Source organism: Taeniopygia guttata, chromosome 1 (assembly GCF_048771995.1).
Source record: "Taeniopygia guttata chromosome 1, bTaeGut7.mat, whole genome shotgun sequence".
NCBI classification, from domain to species: Eukaryota; Metazoa; Chordata; class Aves; order Passeriformes; family Estrildidae; genus Taeniopygia; species Taeniopygia guttata.
In genome coordinates this window covers 65,979,914-65,999,362 of record NC_133024.1, presented here as the reverse complement: position 1 = coordinate 65,999,362, position 19,449 = coordinate 65,979,914, and the positions used below count along the sequence as shown (strand labels likewise).

The window sequence follows — 19,449 nt, the reverse complement described above, 5'->3', positions numbered from 1 at the left end:
CAGCCCTCTTAAATTCTCTAAATTCTATTCAAAGTGGAAGCCACCCAAGAAGAGACTTATTTTGATTGTGTATCTTTTACTAGTTTCATCTGGGTAGAGGCATGTCTTGCATAGGAATTTTTATGTTCTCACGATGGGCTTTTCCTTGAAAGTCAGTAAGCAGAAAAATTACAAGAATAATGATTAATTTTTTTAATGAGTATTCTTCCTAAAAGCTCATAAAGGACTCTTGTGAAGGGTTTTGGCACATTGTTGTTGTAAGTGCTGGTAGGAAACCCACCCTATCTTTCAGATAGTCTTCTTTTAGAGATAAAAGTTCTGTTTTTTTCCCTGCTGTTTTTGTCATGACAGGGTTGAATATAATGTGTATCAATATTTTTTCTTTCCCTGTTTTGTCTGGAACTAGTTCATTTTGTTTTCCAGACCCAGTTGGAATTATTGCTATAGTTATATGAGAAATTGTCCAAGGCAGGAAGTTACTGAAAAACTGAGTTTATGAGTTCTTGATTAGCATTCTATTGAAGTTGCTAATTAGTACAAATAATAGTGGGTTGGTTTGTCTGGGGCATATCTAAGGCAAGACAATTTTGCTCGTGCTCTGAAGTTGTAATTATGTTCTTTTCCTTCCCTGCCATCGTTATTTTTTTATTTACTAATGTGAACACCTGCTGGCTAAAATGCAGGACAGTGCTTGAAAAGAAGTAAAGGATGTTTTTAAAGTTAATAGTGCAGTGTCAATTGAAACACACTAAAAACTGCTTTGCAAAATACAGTGGATTTCAATTACATGAATATGGCTTTAAATAGAAAGACATTGAGTGGTTTTATATATTACATATATTTTATGTAGACTGTGCATTACCCCTATTTATACAGATCTCTAAGAAATGGATAGGTTAAGACTTGATGTATGCATGGCAATTAATTCGTTAGTTTTGTAAAATCTGCAATAATGGTGTATTTTGTTTGATGTGCACAGTATTTGTCAAGCACGTCTCATATGACTACATATATTTGAGGTAAAACTGTTAGTGTTCTAATGTATTTTTAAATAGTTTTCAAATAATATTAATGTATATAATGATTTACAGATGTTTGGACTTATTCATAACTGAATATGGTATAGATAAAAGTTTACTGAAAGAAGATTTTCCGGACTTGGTCATGCATTTACTATGGCAAAATGTGACTTTCCAAAAGCAGAGCTGGGGATTTCCCTCTTCCCTTCACAAGTCATGTCAACACTGTGATACTGCATTTGCCATGAGCACTAAAGATCAGATGCTTGTGCCATACATGGAATACCAGGACACCTTCTTTTGACCATTGTCTTGCCTGTTGCACAGGGTACAGGTTTAGTAAGTTAGGTATGCTGTGTGTCCTCCGGCTTCACTCAGGCATCAGGCAAAAGGAAGAAGTAGGGATGTTTGTTGAAAAATGGTTGTTTTACTTTTGGCATACAACTTGGCCATCTGTTGTTGTTCATGCTGCATGGTGTTGGTTGGGTCAGGGAGTTTGTTACCTTACAGAAAGTGTATTTTGTGATTGTAACTCTGAGGCGGCCATTGGCAAGAACCCTTACTTCTGGAATCCCCAGGGGAGATAGGCCTTCAGAATGGAGAAAAGACTTTCTTGCAGTCCTGCTTAGGATTCTGAAAGTCTCAGAGAATGCTAGAAAATATTTTGAAAGCTTTGAGTGTCCCAGTTGAGTTGTGCTGCTCTGTTTAGGTGGGATTGAGCCTTTCAAACTCAGTGCACTACTACTTTGTTACAGCTTTCATGTGACCTGCCACTCCTCTGGAAACAGATATTGTGGCAATTTGACTGCAAAATCCCTGCAGAAAGCGTTTGTTCTCTTGACAGCAAGACTGTACACTGCAGTGTCCAAAGAAATAGTAGTAGCTTATCCTGCAGTTGTGCTGGTCTTACATCTTGCAGTCAATGTGGATTTTGTGATCCATCCTCACGTCTGTTTTTCAAAGTCCTTCAGAATACAGGCTTTGAACTGAGGAAAGGATTGGGAGTAGGAGGTAACTGGAACTGTATCTCTAGGTAGCTAGAAAACAAGCAGCCCTGAGCAAGAGATACTTAAAATCTTAATTGTTGCATGCATGAAACATGTGCACATCACCCATGAAATTAAATATTGTAGAGAAATGATAGGCCCGCATGTGTTTATACCTTAATGTATACTGACCTCAAAATTTGCCCTCTCCTCTTTGGTAGAAAAGCATACTTCTTGGTATGTAGTTTTTCTGATGTATCTTTCTTCTGCTTTTCAGAGAAACTGTTGTCACTTCTACCAGAGTATGTTGTTCCTTATACTATCCATCTTCTAGCTCATGACCCAGATTATGTAAAAGTCCAGGACATTGAACAACTCAAGGACATTAAAGAGTAAGACCACTTTTAATAATGTTATTTCTAACTTTATTCTAAGTGGACTTTTAATTCATTGTGGTACCCTGTTACACAGTCCAGTGTGCATAATGATGCCAGTTACTTCTGTAAAATATTGAGAGAAATCCTATAGGTACTTTTTTAGTGCTGTGTGATACTTTATAAACGAACCCTTCACCTTCTGCTGATCTTAATTTCATTATTCCAAAAGAACTGTTTTCTCAGAGTTAGACTGGTTCAAATTCATAATACTAGTAAAGGCTGGACTTAATCATGTTCTCAATTGTGCTTTTTAAAGGAATTTCTTTTGTACTTTGGTTCATGTGAGATACTGTATTTCTCCTGTAGATGCCTGTGGTTCATACTGGAAATATTAATGGCTAAAAATGAAAACAACAGTCATGCCTTTATCAGAAAAATGGTAGAAAATATCAAACAGACTAAGGATGCTCAAGGACCAGATGATCAAAAAATGAATGAAGTAGGTGATACTTTTTGATTGGAAATTGCATTTAATTCTGGCCAGCTAATGTAAAGGAGTTGCTTTTGTCTTATACACCAACTTCAAAATGTCTTTCAATAGAATTGTATGTATAAAAGATATTTTATGTACTGCAATGATTATATTTATTTTAGTTTAGATGGCAGTTATTTTCCTATGCTTCAGTAATTCTTTCACATTTGCAAGGGAATCATAATAGTTTTCAGTTCTTCTGTTTCTATCTCAGTAAGATTACTAAACACTAACTTCAGAGACATAGAAACTATAAAATTTACTGTTTAAATCATCCAATTAAGTGCTTTTTAATATTTAATTTGTGAAGTGCAAGAGTAAATTTAATAGAGGAAAAAAATACATTCGAAATCTCTGGTATTGTGTAGTGTATGTATCAAACTTTTGTTTGTTTGTTTGTGTTTTGTTTTGTTTGTTTGTTTTTAGCATCACATCATATCCAGATATGTCCCTTCTCTGCTTTTCCCACAGAAATGTGTTTTGGGTAGTGGATGGGTGGGATGTGTTTGCTCATTTGATTAACTTTGTCTTAGAAACTTGTTGTATGGCAAACACTACTCTTAAGTGCAGAAAGACCATGAAAACCATCTGTCTTCAACTGTTAGACTTGCAATACTTTTGCTTTTACCATCTTTATTTCAGTATCCTGAGACACTGTTTAAGATGCAGTCTAGTGTTAAATGTTTAAGGTGATTGATTTTAAACTGTGATTTCTTGTGGTCCAGTACACGGAAGATACACTGTCTTTTGTCGAGATTTTCAATGAACTGTTTTTTAAATTTTATTATTTACAGAAACTATATACAGTCTGTGATGTAGCAATGAATATCATTATGTCAAAGAGTACAACATACAGTTTGGAATCCCCTAAAGACCCTGTACTTCCAGCCAGATATTTTACTCAACCTGACAAGGTATATTTTGGCATTTAATTTTTCTTGAGATAAGTCTGTTTAAATATTTATTAGTTGTAATTCATGGTTGTTTTTCTTACATATTTCTTGTAACTTCAGACTTCCTGCTCTTACATTGTAGTTGAAAATGCATGTCTGGATATGTTGTCATAAATATATATACGTGTGCACACCAATTTCTCTTCCCCCATCTCCCATATTACTGATGTAGTTTAAAAATTCAAAAGCATAAATGATGTAAATAAAATCTTTCACTGCAATCTCTAGAATGTATCTATATTTATCTCTTGTTCACTGATTTTTGCTATAATTGCCCCCACCCCCTTTTTTTACAGAATTTCAGTAACACAAAAAATTATCTTCCTCCAGAAATGAAGTCTTTTTTCACACCTGGAAAGGTAGGCATGCTGGGGAGTTGAGGTTTGATGCTGTGTTTGTGTTCTGGTTTGTCTTTGTTTTTGGAGTGATGGTTTTGTTTGCTTATTTGTGGGTTTTTTGGTTGTTGTTTTGTTTTTTAAAGAAAACTAGCATGTAAGTAATGAAATCTTAAACTATGTTTAAGATTGTTTCTAGGTATAGAGAAAGAGATGGGTGAAAGGAAACCTGCTGCTGTCTGTACTGGGTGGTGGCAACAATAGGCAAAGCCTGTTGCCTTTAGAAGGAGAGGATCCAAAACCACTCCAATATAACCCATAGTATTTGTCAAGTTTACAAAATGGTTAACCTTTTCAGACTGCAGAAGACTACAGTGTTGCATACAAAGTGGCAGCTATGGAAAACTCTAGCAGAAATAATTTTAAAAATCACATCATTAATCTTTGGCAAAGCTGAATTCAATTTTACAGTACCTTACAAGATAACTGACTGTTCTATAGTTTTGTTAATTTGTTCCTTCAGAATATGCATTCTATTGAATGGCAGTGTTTTTTCTTCACTAAAACTAAACCCAAGTACTCTTTAGGATAAAATTAATGTCTGGTAAAGGAAGTGACAAACCATGGTTTTCATCTGGATTAATGCATCCTGTTCTAGATGGCAAAGAACATTAATCTGTTATGTTGTGAAACAAAGAAATCTTCATTACCCTTAACTTTGCTAATGAAGCATGAGCTGTCAGCTAGTAACTTAATAATAAAGGAGGAGTGCAAGCTAGGAAAAGAAGCAGATTTCTCTTTGAGAAATTCAAAGTCAGCGTTTATGGATTGGAATAGATCATAATTAAAATGTTTTTGAATCCTCTGTCAATTTTTATATTATTTTAAATTTCTACTGCCTAGAAATTCTAGGCACTCTAGCTCTTCTTGTGTTGTTTTGAAACTTTGTAACAAGCTGGAGAGGTGTATTTGACCGCCAAAATTTTCAGTTTCTTCACCATCATGAGAGGACCACAAAATGAAAGTTGTCTGGGGAGTCTTATTTTTATGAGTGGAAGACTGGCTTTAGTGAATGTTAGTGGAGTGGATGTAAGTAGATAACACTGAGGGCAGGAAGGCTTTGAGCGTAGATTCTGTGAAAGGGAGGAGTGCTTTGTGCAGGCCCTCTTAGTCCCTCCTCAGCGGGAAGTCCAGTTCACTGTGAATTTGAAAATCTCTTTGCTTTTGAGCTCCTTCAGCATACAATGATTAACATTTCGTTCTAAACTAATAGATGTAAATTGTTAAGCTGGATTTAGTTCTCCAAGGTTTATTTTTGGAAGGCATATGCTTTTTTTTTTTTTTTTTTTTTTTTTTTGTGCTCAGTGCAGAATGAGTCTTTGTAAATGCAAAATTCCCTCTGGCTATAACAGTATAAGCAGAACTTCCATGGTCCATAGCTCTGAAAAAAGAAACACCCAAGGTTGATATGATGTGCATGTTGAACTTTTTGTAGCTGTCACTAACTGCAGACATAGCTAGAATCTAATATTCAAGGAGAAGATCGATAATGAGAAATGCAGGGAATGGTCTTCAAAAATTTTGTACATGGGTGTTTGGCATTCTCTTTAGGAGTAATTGAACTCTTTCAAGTCTCTCAAAAGTTATGAGCTGGAGGCGTTTGGCAGGTCTGAAAGATAATACAGTTAAATTCATAACCTGAAGCTCACCAGTGTCTGGAAATTGTGGCATTTATTAAAAGCCTAGCATTTTAAAATCTGTGCAAAAAATATCAGAATTTTCTCCACAGTATTTGGCTTTTTTGAGATTCTCATTTATTCCCAGTTGAAACTAATGTGGTTGCCAGTAATGTCTCCTTTGCAGAAAAGGCCGTTGTGCTGCTATTTGTGCTTCACTGGGCCAGGTGCTATTCTGATGCAGATGGGGAGCTGGTTCGGGTAGATAAATCAGCAGAAAGCAAATGGCACAGAAAGTGATGCAGTGCCTGACTGCATGGTCTGGTGAGCACACACACTACCAATGGGAAGAGGACAGAATATAAGGTTAGAGAGAAGAATACCAGCTTTGGTGGCAGCTAATTATTTGATTGCAACTTCTTCAGCTTCTTTCTGGTGTCTGTTGTAGCCTTCATATGAATAAGTTCATCACTTTGTGTTAAAATTAAGATAATGATTGCAGAAAGTGAAATCTGTGAATATTTTAAGCATAGTACATGTTAACAATATCTGAATGTGTAGCTTAAAATAAAGGAAATATATTTTTGGTTTCAGCCCAAAGCAGCCAATGTTCTTGGAGCAGTTAATAAGCCTCTTTCGTCAGCAGGCAAGCAGTCTCAATCCAAATCTTCACGAATGGAAACTGTAAGCAATGCCAGCAGCAGTTCAAATCCAAGCTCTCCGGGAAGGATCAAAGGGAGGTTGGTAGACAACAAAGGATCTTTGATATTTCAAATATTTGTAATGGAAACTGTGAATACTTCTATTAGGTTTTCTAAGTAAAAGACAGAATTCTTTTATCCTACATTGAAGTAAAGTTACAGTACCACATTGGTATAACTTAAATCATGAATATGGCTTTCTAACTCCAGAAATAGATTTTTTTTTAAAAAATCCAAAACCAAAACAACGGAAAACAAATGAAAACCTCCAAAAACAAGCAAGAACGAAAAACAAAACAAACACCACAAAAAAACTCCACCCAATACCAACAAAAACAAAAAAGTCCCAGAATCAAATTACATCCAGAATTAGCTGAAGGAGAAAAGGAAAGCCTCATATGTTTTAAATTTTTTGAGGGCAGGGTTGGGGTATGTGGAGTGTATTTTAGGTAGATAGATATATCCCCCTGACACATAAATATGTACATGTGTATATGTGTGTGTGTGTATACACACAGCTGCAGTCCCTGAGAACTTGACTGTAATGCTACAAGCACATCCCACCCAGGGACAACTGGTACACCATTGTAGTGGTCCTGCATGACTTCCTCCTCGAGTCTTTGCTAGACTTTGCAGACAAATATTTTTGGATTTTAGGTTAGTTTTGTGATGAAAAGTTGAGTGCACTGTTAATGCTACTTAAATCATCTTCTAGTTATCTATCTTTAAAATGATAGCTTTTTTTTTTGGTGTCAGTTTTGTAGGTTATTCATCAGTTTATGTATCTTATGTTCATTTTTTTCTTTTAACTGAAAGTCACACTATCACTATTTTTTTTCCCACAGATAGTGAGTGGTTGTATGGCCTCCACTATTTGTATTCTTTCTACTGTTTCACATTCTTTCAAGACTATTAGGAAATGTTATGTTTGGATTTAAGACTTCTCATTTGGTACTTCTGTGACTATTCAATATATAATAGTAGTTTTAAATGTAGTGAAGTATTTTACAAGAAATATTTCTCTATTAGAAAGTCTGCAGAAAAGCTTATTTCTTACAAGTCATTCAGGTTCACATGCTGCACTGTATTACTGACTAATGACAGGTGGACTCCAGATTCTTCTCTATATCCAGCAAAATGAATCTGAGATCAGATTTTAAAAAATGCTGCACACACAGTCTAACATGTTCTATCATCTTCACAATCTCTCCAGTTCACTTAAGTTTAAGGGATTAGTGTTTTGAGTGATGATACCAAAGATGAAGAGATGGGAAGGATTCAGGATGCACAATATTTCCAGTTTAGTCTGTCTGAATATGTACAGTCAGATTTGCATTTTTTGACAGAATGTATAAAACCTAAGCTTCCCATTACATCCCAGTTAATATAGATTGTACATCTGTAGGAGTGAAAGAACATCTTTCACTCACTATGCAGTGCCCAGGCCAGGGAGTTGAGTTTGTGTGTTTGAATACCACTTTTCATTTCCACACATAGCATATTTCTTTTCATTACAAAACGTGCACTGGTATTTAAAAGTCTTGCTTCTGCAGATGAAATGAAATTACTTGTGTATTGGCTTTTGTGCGTTGCCTTTTATCTGTGGGTCTCAATGTTTTACATATGCAGGAGGCATTATTGTCCATGCTTACATTTGTAGAAACTGAAATAAAAATGAAATTGCTGCTGCAAAAATCAGAGGGAAGTTTGAATTGCTGTTTTATTGCCTAAACCTCACCATAGGGAGGTATGCATGCTTTGACTGGTCTGTCTGGGGATCTTTGATGGCTGTAGGAAAGTGTAGGCAATTGTATGCAAACACAGATCTCTTGCAACTCACACTCTTCTGTTGAAAAAGGCTACTTACCTTTCCCAGTGAAAAAAGCAAATTGAATTTGGTTTTGATCCAAACATTTGTCTTGAGACTTAGATGATGTGGCTTGTGATAACTGATATCTATAGTACCCACAGTGAAAGGCTCCTTCTGCCAAATTGTTCTTGGTTTACTAATAGATTTTTTTAAATAAAAATTGTTGTCCTTAGTATTTTTTTAATGATTGCCCAATGTATTATAATAATGAAGGAAATATATGTTTATTCATCCTAGGCTTGACAGTACTGAAATGGACCATAGTGAAAATGAAGAATTCACACTGACTTCACCCTTACCAGGAAAGAAAACTGACAAAAGGGACGACTCTGATCTTGTAAGGGTGAGATGTTAAAAATTAATGTGATGATATTTGAGATCATTCAAAAAAATATGTTGAAACATGAAACTGAGCTGGTGTTTTAAACTACTGGACAATGTGTTTAGAGTTGGATATGAAAATACAAATAAAAAAAGGTTCTGTTTCTCAGAGAATTATATAGGTTTCAAAAGTCATTTAAACGTCATCAGGTCCACCCATTTACTTGGAAGAGTGAAGTCCAGCACAAAATCATGTCCCTGAGGTTACAGAGGCTTGGAGAGTGGTAGTGTCCTTACTAATTCTTACTAATGGATATATATATATATAGATATAGATATATTTATATGTAGTTCACTAATAAGAAAGGTTCCTAATGAGGATGTAAAACATCTCACTCAGACATAGTGCTTTAATATGTAAAAGAAGGTATAAGCAGGCTAAATATTACCTTAAGCAGTATTTATACCTGTATCAAAATACAGAAAAATAAACCACAGAAGAAAATTATATTTGTATTGTAATTCTAAAATCAGATCAAATAAAATAATACGTATTTCCCTTACCACTAGTAAGTTTCACTTATTTGTGCCTTAATAGCAGTTGACAGTCTGCAAAATTTGTAGTATTTGGGATATGCATGAGAAAGTAATACGATCAGATTTGCTAGAATTGGATTTTTTAGGGTGCGTTAAAGATGTCCCGTATCTGATGTCACTGCTGTTTTATTTCTTTTTACTGTCTCTGACATTTCTCTTTTCTCTCCTTATGTCATTTTGGTGCATTTTAGTAGGTTGCTTGGGACATAAGCTACTGAGTAGTAAAAATTCCTGAATTTTTGCTTGTCTTGATGTATAAATAACTGTCTTATACTGTGGGAAAAGTAAACCAGTTAATAACTAAATAAGAAAAATCTGGAATCTCTTGTCAAAAAAAAAAAACAACCCACTTCTGTAAACCCTAAAGTCTGAGAGTAGTGGGACAAGGGGCAGCAGTCTTAAACTGAAAGAGGTGAGGTTTAGATTGCATGTAAGAAAGGGATTGTTTACAGTGAGGGTTGTGGGACACTGGTGCAGTGTTGCCCAGATGAGTTGTGGATGCCCCATCATTGGAGATGTTCAGGGCCAGGTTGGATGGGGTTTTGAGCAACCTGGTCTAGTGAAAGGTGTCCCTTGCCCCATGGCAGGGTAGTTGGAATGAGATGATCTTCTGACCCAAAATGTTTGTTTTAAGGCTTGGGTGGGTTGTTTCGCTGCTCAGAGCAAGTGTTGGTACAGCTCTGACGATAGTGACTTGGCAGCTACCACTAATTCCTGTGCTTTCTTCTACAGTTGTAAAGTCAGGTTGCCCACTGTCTTCTGTATTAGTGCCTTCCTAGTGCCAGCATAGGAGGCAGGCATAAGCACCTTGCAGCTCACAAGAAGAGCTGAAGGCACAAGTTGGCAATTCCCATTTTCTGTCTTTATATTTTCCTGTTGATAGAAATGCAGTTATGGATGTTCTGTCCTACTGTGTTGGACACAGGAGAAGATACAAATAAGGAAGGCATTACATACTTCAGGGTTTTAACTACTCACCTTTCACATAATCTTTCCCCATTGTCTGGTATTTTATATGTAGGTGTGTGTTTTATATTTTTGTAAATGTTTTTGAAATGAATATGGTAAACAATCTGAGACAACTTGTATAATTTGAAGACTCTGTCTTGTTGGAGGAAGCTTCTACATGTGACTGTTTATGTGGCAGTTTAATTTTTTAATTTAATGGTGCAATCTTGCCTTTTCAGTCAGAGATGGAGAAGCCTAGAGGAAGGAAGAAAGCCACTATCACAGATTCAGAAGAAAAGCTAAGCATAGATGACCTGAATAAACTGGGTCAAGAGCAGAAGCTTAGAGGTAGTCAACGGGGAAGGAAGAGACCTGCAGTTGTATCAGAAGCTGATGAAACACAATGGCAAGAGGAAAAAAGGCTAAAAGAAGATGTGATAGAAAGTGAGGATGAACAGAACAGTCCACCAAAGAAAGGGAGAAGAGGACGCCCTACCAGAACAAATAATGGGGCAACACCAAAGGAAGAACCAGTGGCAAAGTCATCAAAAAGGAGCAAAAAAAAACAACCACCAGCAGCCGCAGTGGAGGAGGAGGAGGAGGAGGAAGAAAGGCAAACTGAAAACATTGAGCAAAAACCAAAAGGCAGGCAAAATAGGACATCAAAAAGAACACAGCAGAGGTAAGTCCATCTTCTTGTAAGCTGTGTGGATTTTATCTTTGGACATTAGTTATAATTTGATGCTTTGCAATTTGGGTCTTCCTCAAAACAGAGCAGAACCATCTGAAACTAGTACAGTCGAATCAGCACAGTCTACGCCACAGAAAAGACGAGGAAGGTCATCACAAACACCACCAGCACAACAAAAAAAAGTGTAAGTCTTCTAAATATGTGTTTAGTGAAAATTAAATAATGCCTCTGTATCCCCAAGCAAACCTTTACTGAAAATATTTCAGAATGCTGTCGTTGACAGTTAAGAAAATAAATTGCTATCGTTATTTCTAAAATGTTTTCCTTAGCTGCTTCTCCTAGGGCATCTCACAACAGAGCAAGAAGCTGTAAGTAATTTTAATGTGCTCAGGTAGCATGTATGTAGCTTTGCTTTTTTAGGAGAAAAGTCAATAAAGCATACAAAGGCCTTGAAGACAGGACTTTATTAGGACTTGAAGGAGAGGAAAGTGGCCTTGTTTGTTTTGGATAGTGGGGAAGAATCAAATTGTTACTCTGGTGAAACAGAATTGTGGAGAATTAAGTTTATTCTGATTCTCCTTAATATTCACTTTCTAATTTGTGGCCTTTTTACTATCCACTTAAATAATTTTCATGTGCAAAAGATGTGTTGTGATCAGTGAAGGGTAGTAGCTTCTGAAAATTCTGAACTGCACTAAGTTCATTAAACAAAGGTAAACTTGTCATTGGCTAGCTTCATTTTTTTATGCCTGCTGTTGGCAAATACAGGTATCTGTACCTTTTCTGTACATGTATAGATAATATATGTAAGCAGAGGTGCACAAGGGGTAATTTGACTACTTGTATCAAATTGCAGCTCATGGAGAATATTTACTTTTCTAGAGCCTGGTATAAATTCCTTGGGGCTCTACTTGGGGACATCTAATGTCTGACACTGTTGTATATCTCTGTTGTCTTTGTAGCTTCTGGGCTTAGTTTGCATCACATTGCTCTTCCTCTGGCAGTGTGGTGTACTGACTTGCCTTAAACCAGGGATCTTCCCTACAGGAGAACCTTGCCCGAACAAGCTTGTACCCTCATTTCAAATTCTGGCCTCACTCCGGATCACATGATCTGGCATATTGCATGCACAACATCCTGACCTTTCCAGTTTCCCTGCCTCAGGTCAGACCTCTGCTTCTCCTTTATTCTGTAACCAGAAACACAGGACCAACACTGGTTGGTTACTCCAGAAGTCACTACTACACTTGCAGTAGAACAAGAGTTGGAAACTGCTACTGCCATGCAGGGAAGACAAACCAAGTTATTGCTGGGTGATGTGCTATGTGATGTTTGTCAAACATGCCTTTTACTGAATATTTAAGTAACTTTTCTCGGTGAAGTTAGTATGTTTCTTTACTCCATTTTAAGCTGACATTAAACTATATCACTACCCACAATCAGTAACAAGCATAGCTGTCATTCATGTGTATGTATGTTGTCAGCTGTCAGGGTTCAAAGTTGTTGGATCTATTCTAGATTTTTATAAAAAAAAAAAAAAAAAGGGTTGTGTTGTGTGTTTTGTCAGACCATCCACAGTTTGACTGTTCTTTTTCCATATCTGCAAGAAAAAGGTGAGACAGTAGCTATTTCTCAGTCTTCAAAGTGCACTATAGTCAAGCCTTTCTCCCTCATCTACAGCAGTTTACACTGAAGGAAATTGACAGACTGAGCCAGCATTGTGTACCATAAGATAAATATATTTATACCAAGTGCTTAAAGCTTTCTGGGTTCCCTGGGAATAGATTTGGCATAAGAATTTGGGACTTTGCTTATGAGGTGATAATGTATCCTATGGATGGTAGTGTATAACCTATTTCTGATAGCAAATTGGGTTACCAATTAGCATATGTGAACAGGCTTATTTTTGTGATATGTGAAAGGAAGAACCTAGCTTGTGAATAATTCTTCTGCTTCCGTTTCATTTTCTGTTGCTTCTACTGGTCTTGGAAGACTTGAGTTGGGCTAATTTGTGTTAAGGGATGGCATGTTGGTTGGTTCAAAAATACTATAATTGCTGTGCAATTGAGAGATTTTATTTTGTCTGAATTTTAGTTGTTCTCAGGATTGAAAATTCCTACCACTTTCATGATCTGATGGCATCAGAGTATGACTGTTTTGGATCTGTACCCCCACTGGAGATTGAAGTGTGTCTGTTGTGTGCCTGGAACTGAGTTTCCGGTTTAATTTCAACCAAAACGTCACCAATTTTGGGTGCACCAAGGCTGCACCTGCAGTAAATGGGATGATTCAGTGATTTGATTCTGAATTGTGCTACTGTAGTGTGGGTGCAGCTCTGGAATTTTGAATACATCTATAGTTGGCTTTTTTTTAAAGGCAAGGGGTGTTGGCTAATTCTCGTTTTAAGCAGATGGGTGCTTTCTGGTTGTGGCACAAATCCCATAACCAACACAGACAGTTTAAGATATTGTTGACTGATTGTTCTTGATTACCCTGATTAAGGTATTGTTACACTGGTTATCCCTAAGATAGCTTGGAAGATTTATGTTTAGGGTGTTAATTTCATGAGTAGTAATATAGGTTTTTCTAGGTCTGAAAAAACATAGTTGCAGTTACTCAAATTTGTTGTGTAAGAAGTCCTGGAGAAGTAGAGTACATCTGTTCATGGAATTGAATAAAGAGAAAACTAACAAAACAATATTCAGTCTCTGACTGGCTTTTCCTGTTCACTGGTTAGTGTCGTGTCAACCTATTTTGGCCTGTATCATAGCACTGAAGAGAAAAATCTGCTACATCTATAGAGGCAAAATTGTTCAACTTTGTGCTCCTGGCTCTCTATCATGGAACAATTTTGTTCTCAAATGGTGTTGTCCGACCTCCTAGTTTCACTTCAGTTCTGTGCATGGATGAACTAGACATGTGTAAAAGACAGCAGCATTATACATTATATAACATGTAACGGTAAGGCTGCTGTTTTTGTGAACTGGAATGTTTGCTGATACAGTTTGCATATACATACTGTAGATGTACAAGTACTGTGAAGCTGATCTTTATTTTTCTTCTTATTTTAGCCGTGCGGGGCGTTCTAAACAAGCAGCCAGTAAAGAAAATGAATCCAGTGAAGAGATGGACGTGTTTCAGAGTGGTTCACCTGTCAGTGATGATATTCCCCAGGAAGAAGTAATGGAAGAAGAAGAAGTTTCCACAATCAGTGTAAGAGAAATGCATGAGCTTTTATTTGTGGTTTGCTATGTATATTGATATTCAGACAATGACCTCTGTTTTTAGAACGGCTTCTCCCTGTTTTTGAGAACTTAACCTTCCTCCTTTAAAATGAATGGAGTGGTTGTCAGCTGCCACTGTTGTGTAGTGGAGCTGCAGTGTAGTTTCCTAGAAAAGCTGCATTTCTTAGAAAATATCACTTTTTGTCAAGTATCTTGAAGTTTCTGTCCTGTGTAGTCTTTCTTCTCTATATGGCAGAATTGTGTAGCATCTAACAGGAATTATTTTCCAGGTGACTCCTGCCAGTCTTCTCATCTAGATTTTAATAATGAATAAAGCTTCTTTATACAAAACAGATGCACAAAATTAATAGTACTGGGAAATAAGCATGGAGTCTTGGAACAGAATCCTAAACTGATCTCTTCCTCTTAGCAGCATATGTTAAAATTATTTCACTTTTATATTTCTTTCAAACAAATACATTGGCAATGTTAGTAGTCACACTAAAACTGAGAATGCCTTCACCCCTTCGGATACATCTGATGGTTGGAGCATCTGAGGGTATGAAAACTCTGAGAAAGGAAACTGCACTGTTGTGAATTCCATTAAGGATGCAGGCTCAGTAACATCACATGAAATTAGGTCCATTAACTGAGACTTCTACTTGTGACAAAATGAGTAATGAATGGCACTGTATATGGGTACTCAAACTTTATTGAGTGAGCCTGAGCATTTTCTCCATTATAAAATGTATTTGTTCTTGAATTTTTCAAAATTGTTCTGTAAAAACATTTAAAATATCTTTTCTCCAAATAGGTCCGTCGCAGAACTTCCAAAAGGGAAAGACGATGAGTGAGCATGTAGTTACCAACCTTCCAGGTGAAAGCTTTGAAGAATGCTTTTAATGTAAAGCTTGAGACTGAATGAAGCTGTTAGTGCACAAATGGGGTTGCTGAAGAAAAGACAAAACCTATTTTACTGCCCCTGCATTTGCCGTCTCTAGGTCACAAGCTTTAGCCACACACATGTTGATATCATTAACTGTGGATTTTTGTGAAGTGTAATGTGCGCTGGCTTTGTAGACATACGAACTAAAGAAGAAAACTGTAAATAGTTCTTTTTTAAATGTTTCTGACTTATAAAGTGCTTGTATAGCTTTTATCTGCGGCTTTAAACTGACAGTATCCCACTGTTTATTGGATCGATTGATTTAAAAAAAGAACAGAGTTTGTTGAAAATTGATCTCAAGCAATATCTGTCAGTGTTCGTATTTGTACTCTTGTTGACATTTAACTGTGAAAAACAAGTCAGTTGAACAAATAGTGCCACTATTTGTCAAGGAGAAGAAGAAGAAGAAAAAAAAGTCTTTGTTTCCTTCATGAATATAACCTAGTGTTTACCTTCAGGCACCTACCTATCATGAGAGGTGCTAAATTACTTTCTTTTACAGTTGAACAATATTGGATAGAATAATACAAGAGATGCAAATTTTGAAAGAAGTTTTGTTTTACACCTCAGTATTGATGCCAGACTTTTCTGGACTTGTAGTGGCATTGATAATTCAAAAAGGATTTAAAATATTTTAATTTTAAAAGTGTGTTATTAAATAATGTACTGAGTACCCTTCCCATTTTATCTTCTCCTATCAGTTTTTATTAATCTACTGTATCAATAAAATTCTGTAACTGAGTTTTTAATAGTCTAGTATGTTAATGTGTATAGATATTTCCTTCTGAACGTGATGTTCACAAAGAGCAAATTATTACTACATTATAATATGAAATCTGATATATAAACATTAGTGAAAATACAGTTCTTATTACAATGTAAAGTTAATCACAAAGAGAAATTTTATTGATGCAGTGTGTCTTTATAAAGCTGTTCTTGAGAGCCAAGTGTTTTGTATTTTATAGTGAAGTTGCATGTTTATGAAAAATGTGCTGAAAATGGGATGTAATGTTTTTTTTGAAACTCGTCTCTAGCAGTAGTATATGGTAGGTTGCCTCATGAGAGATCCCTTTATTGAGAGTTTATTGTACCTTTCTGTTTTGTTTTTGTTTTTTGAGCCAATTTTTTTTGGTATGAAGAGCTAAGTTTTTTGTTGAATAACCAGCTGTCAATTACGGTCAAAGCATTCAAGATTTGAATGAAGCTCCATTTTTATTCTGTGCTACAATACAGAGAGGTTGGTTTGTGTTGGTTTTGGTTTTTTTTTTTTTTGTGTTTTTTGTTTTGTTTTGGGGTTTTTGTGGTTTTTTTTTTTAGCTGTAATCTGCAAAAAAAAAAAAGCCAACAAAAGAAACAAAATACATAGAGCAGTATCCTGTATACAGTTTAACAGTTTACAAACTGTCTTTGAACCAAAATATATAAATTACTCTACTCTGCTTAGCCAAGCACACATCATAATTTCAGGTGCTGTTCTCCCTCTGGTTCCTTACAGTTGACAACACATGAAAAATAAATTTCTAACCTAAGAAAATTTTATTTCATTGAATAATGAAACGTTTTCACATAATCCATCAATAAATAAATTATTGTTGCAAGGTTGTCTGTGAAGATTATAGAAAAAGATAATACTAAACCACAAATTCACCAATTTCCAAACTGTAAGATCACTAATAAAACAAGCAACCCTTTAGAATTTTTTCATTATTCATTTTTTTTTTGGTACCACTAGGAAGAAGTATTATAAATATTTAGATTATTCTGCCTCATCTTAACTTTTCCCCTCTTCCAGTATTCAGCTTTTCAACATTTATACCTATAGATATGGGGGAAATGCTGACTAGAAAGGCAATTATGGTTGATGTGAATTGACTTTGAAATAGTTGGCACAATGGAACTGGCTTACTTATGCTTCAGCAGTGCAAATGCAAGTTGTTGAGGATTTTTTTCTGGTATAAAATGATTGAAAGATAGCTTTGTATTTTCCTCTTTGACAGAATTGCACTGAAAACATTTATGGAAGATGTACCTTTAAGTCAATTTTATACAAAAATATGAAAAAGTAATGCTGAAACTGCTGCAGACTCTTGAGGCTTTATGTGCATAAACATGGTTAGGTTAAACTTCATGGCATATTGATGCACCATTACTGATCATAATGTTTATTGTAAATTTAAACTATAGTTTTGCAATTTAAATGTTGATTTCTTGGGTAATAATGCGTAAATCATTATTTCTTGAGAAATAGGCACAGCAAATATGTCGTTCTTATATTCAAACCTCTTCTAAGTTCATTCTCATCTCATATAAAGAAAATGAATATTTTATGTACTAACATTTTGAGATCTGCATACAGTAGCGACAGTAGATTATAATTATGTATAAAAGATAAATTGCTAACATTCAGTTAGCATGTTCTTCTGCAATGATAATGTTAAGTTTATAAAAATGTACTGTATTACATTAAAAGATCAAATTGAACTCACTGTAACAAGTTCCAGTATGACATTTTTGTGAGATTACCAAAGTATCTTGCTGTACTTTGCAGCAAATAAAGCCTTTGTTACATTTCCTTTTTTTGCTGCAGTGCAACAGGAAACTTTCAGTGATCTGTAGTTCATGTGCAAAATCTAAACAGGAATTGTAATCTTCATACTAGTATTTAAAAATATTTCACTGATTCCAGAAGCATGGTGGTTTTTTACGTGTCACAGACTGCGATACTGAGTATTTAGGGCTAGCTAACCCACTAATAGGAAGGAAACATGAAAGTGTTTGGAAGTTCTTCTGTGACTATACCTGTTCCACCTCAGATAATCAGAATCCTCTATTAGCTATACTTAACTCTGCCAGTTGACTTTATTTTCTAGAAAAATTTGAACACTTTTTCAAATATTTTGACACTTGCTATTTTGACATTTGGGTCTCTGTGAACAAAAATATTAGTTTACTAAAAGATACTAATATTAAAGACATTTTAACCAAAAATGAATATGCTCAGTTTGTGAGTAACTTGCAAAAAACTTAAGTCTTGAATCCTAAATACATTATTCTGGCATACCATTTGTCATCTGATAGTCTAGAAAAGGCACCACCAAACATGAGAGGGGTGTCTGCCATTTTCTGGCTGCTTTTATTTGCGTGTGTAGGTTTTGACAGATTATCCAAGTCTGCTTTTGTGAATACACCCAGTAGGTTTTGGATCCTGCAAGTTTACTTATCATTCATACTTATCCCTATCACTTTGTGGGGTTAATTCTGAAATGCAGTCATCCTGCACAAGTGCAAACCCAAGAACGTTGTTTGGATATTCTCACAGTTGTCCACACAGGACAGGAGGATCTTAAAACAGGACACCAGCGATAAGCAGAATTCTGAGTTTGTGGATGGAATAATTTTACAAACTTGCCTGTATTTAAATATATATATATATATATATATATATATATATATATATATATATAGTGTAGAGATGGTTACATCTCTACCTCATCCAAGTAGGTGTAGTACATATTTTACAAATACTTTTTTTAAAGAGAGACATTCAGGTATGTGTTTGATCAAGGCCTCATGTCTACAAACACACATGACTTAAGATGAGTTCTAGGTGGCAATACTGTGACTCTGATGGTTATGTAATGACCAAAATGATAAAATTCACTTGACCAAGACCAGTCATTTATCAGGAGGAGTAGAAGAATCTGCATGCATTCTTTTTTCCTGTTATGCTCACAGATTGCCCTTTCAGTCTTTGCATCTTTGTGGGATGTTGCCTTTCCAAAAGATGCGTACTAATTTAGGTACAATGTCCTAACACTGAGTGAAGTGACTTTATTCCACAGACAAGCAAACTTCCTGATGTGTCAGTAGGTTTGCCCCACATCCTCATGATGCCCCTCTTCATTGTATACAGTACAGCTTCTGCTATTTTGTTGATCATGGAAAAGTAAGAAGATGAATGTTGGCAATTGGTAAAGAAATAGACAAAAAAACCTCCACCCAATTTGCCTTAAAGTTCATCAGATTCTGCTGTTTAACAGATATGATCTCTTTACAGTGGTCCCCAAGTGCCACTGTATTTGTGTGGGCATGATAAACATGGTCGTGTACAGTAAGGAAAAGGTTTCATGTTTGCATTTTTTTCAGTACCTCAGTACAGTCATGATGTGATTTTTAGTAGCACTTTCATTTCTATAATGAAGATGTATGTTGTATATTCTTTTTCAAGCAGCAGCATCATACTGACATAAGAAGGAAGAAAGCCTCTAAATAC

The 19,449-nt window shown here is 35.7% G+C and overlaps 1 protein-coding gene across 5 annotated transcripts in view; it reads left to right on the top strand.

The window, feature by feature from the left end:
• PDS5B (PDS5 cohesin associated factor B) overlaps positions 1 to 18,164 on the top strand; it is a 99,069-nt gene extending 80,905 nt beyond the window's left edge. For 2 of the 5 annotated variants that reach the window (XM_002195422.6, XM_041716492.2), the window contains exons 26-35: positions 2,283 to 2,397; positions 2,749 to 2,881; positions 3,709 to 3,828; positions 4,164 to 4,226; positions 6,473 to 6,618; positions 8,687 to 8,792; positions 10,555 to 10,997; positions 11,089 to 11,190; positions 14,078 to 14,219; positions 15,045 to 15,450. In XM_002195422.6, the coding sequence (XP_002195458.6) occupies positions 2,283 to 2,397; positions 2,749 to 2,881; positions 3,709 to 3,828; positions 4,164 to 4,226; positions 6,473 to 6,618; positions 8,687 to 8,792; positions 10,555 to 10,997; positions 11,089 to 11,190; positions 14,078 to 14,219; positions 15,045 to 15,080 (1,406 nt within the window). In that variant the 3' untranslated portion in view covers positions 15,081 to 15,450. Of the gene's footprint in view, positions 1 to 2,282; positions 2,398 to 2,748; positions 2,882 to 3,708; positions 3,829 to 4,163; positions 4,227 to 6,472; positions 6,619 to 8,686; positions 8,793 to 10,554; positions 10,998 to 11,088; positions 11,191 to 14,077; positions 14,220 to 15,044 lie in introns of all 5 variants that reach the window. The other 3 variants (XM_012569781.5, XM_030274357.4, XM_030274349.4) reach the window with 3 other exon arrangements.
• Positions 18,165 to 19,449: the final 1,285 nt, after the last annotated feature.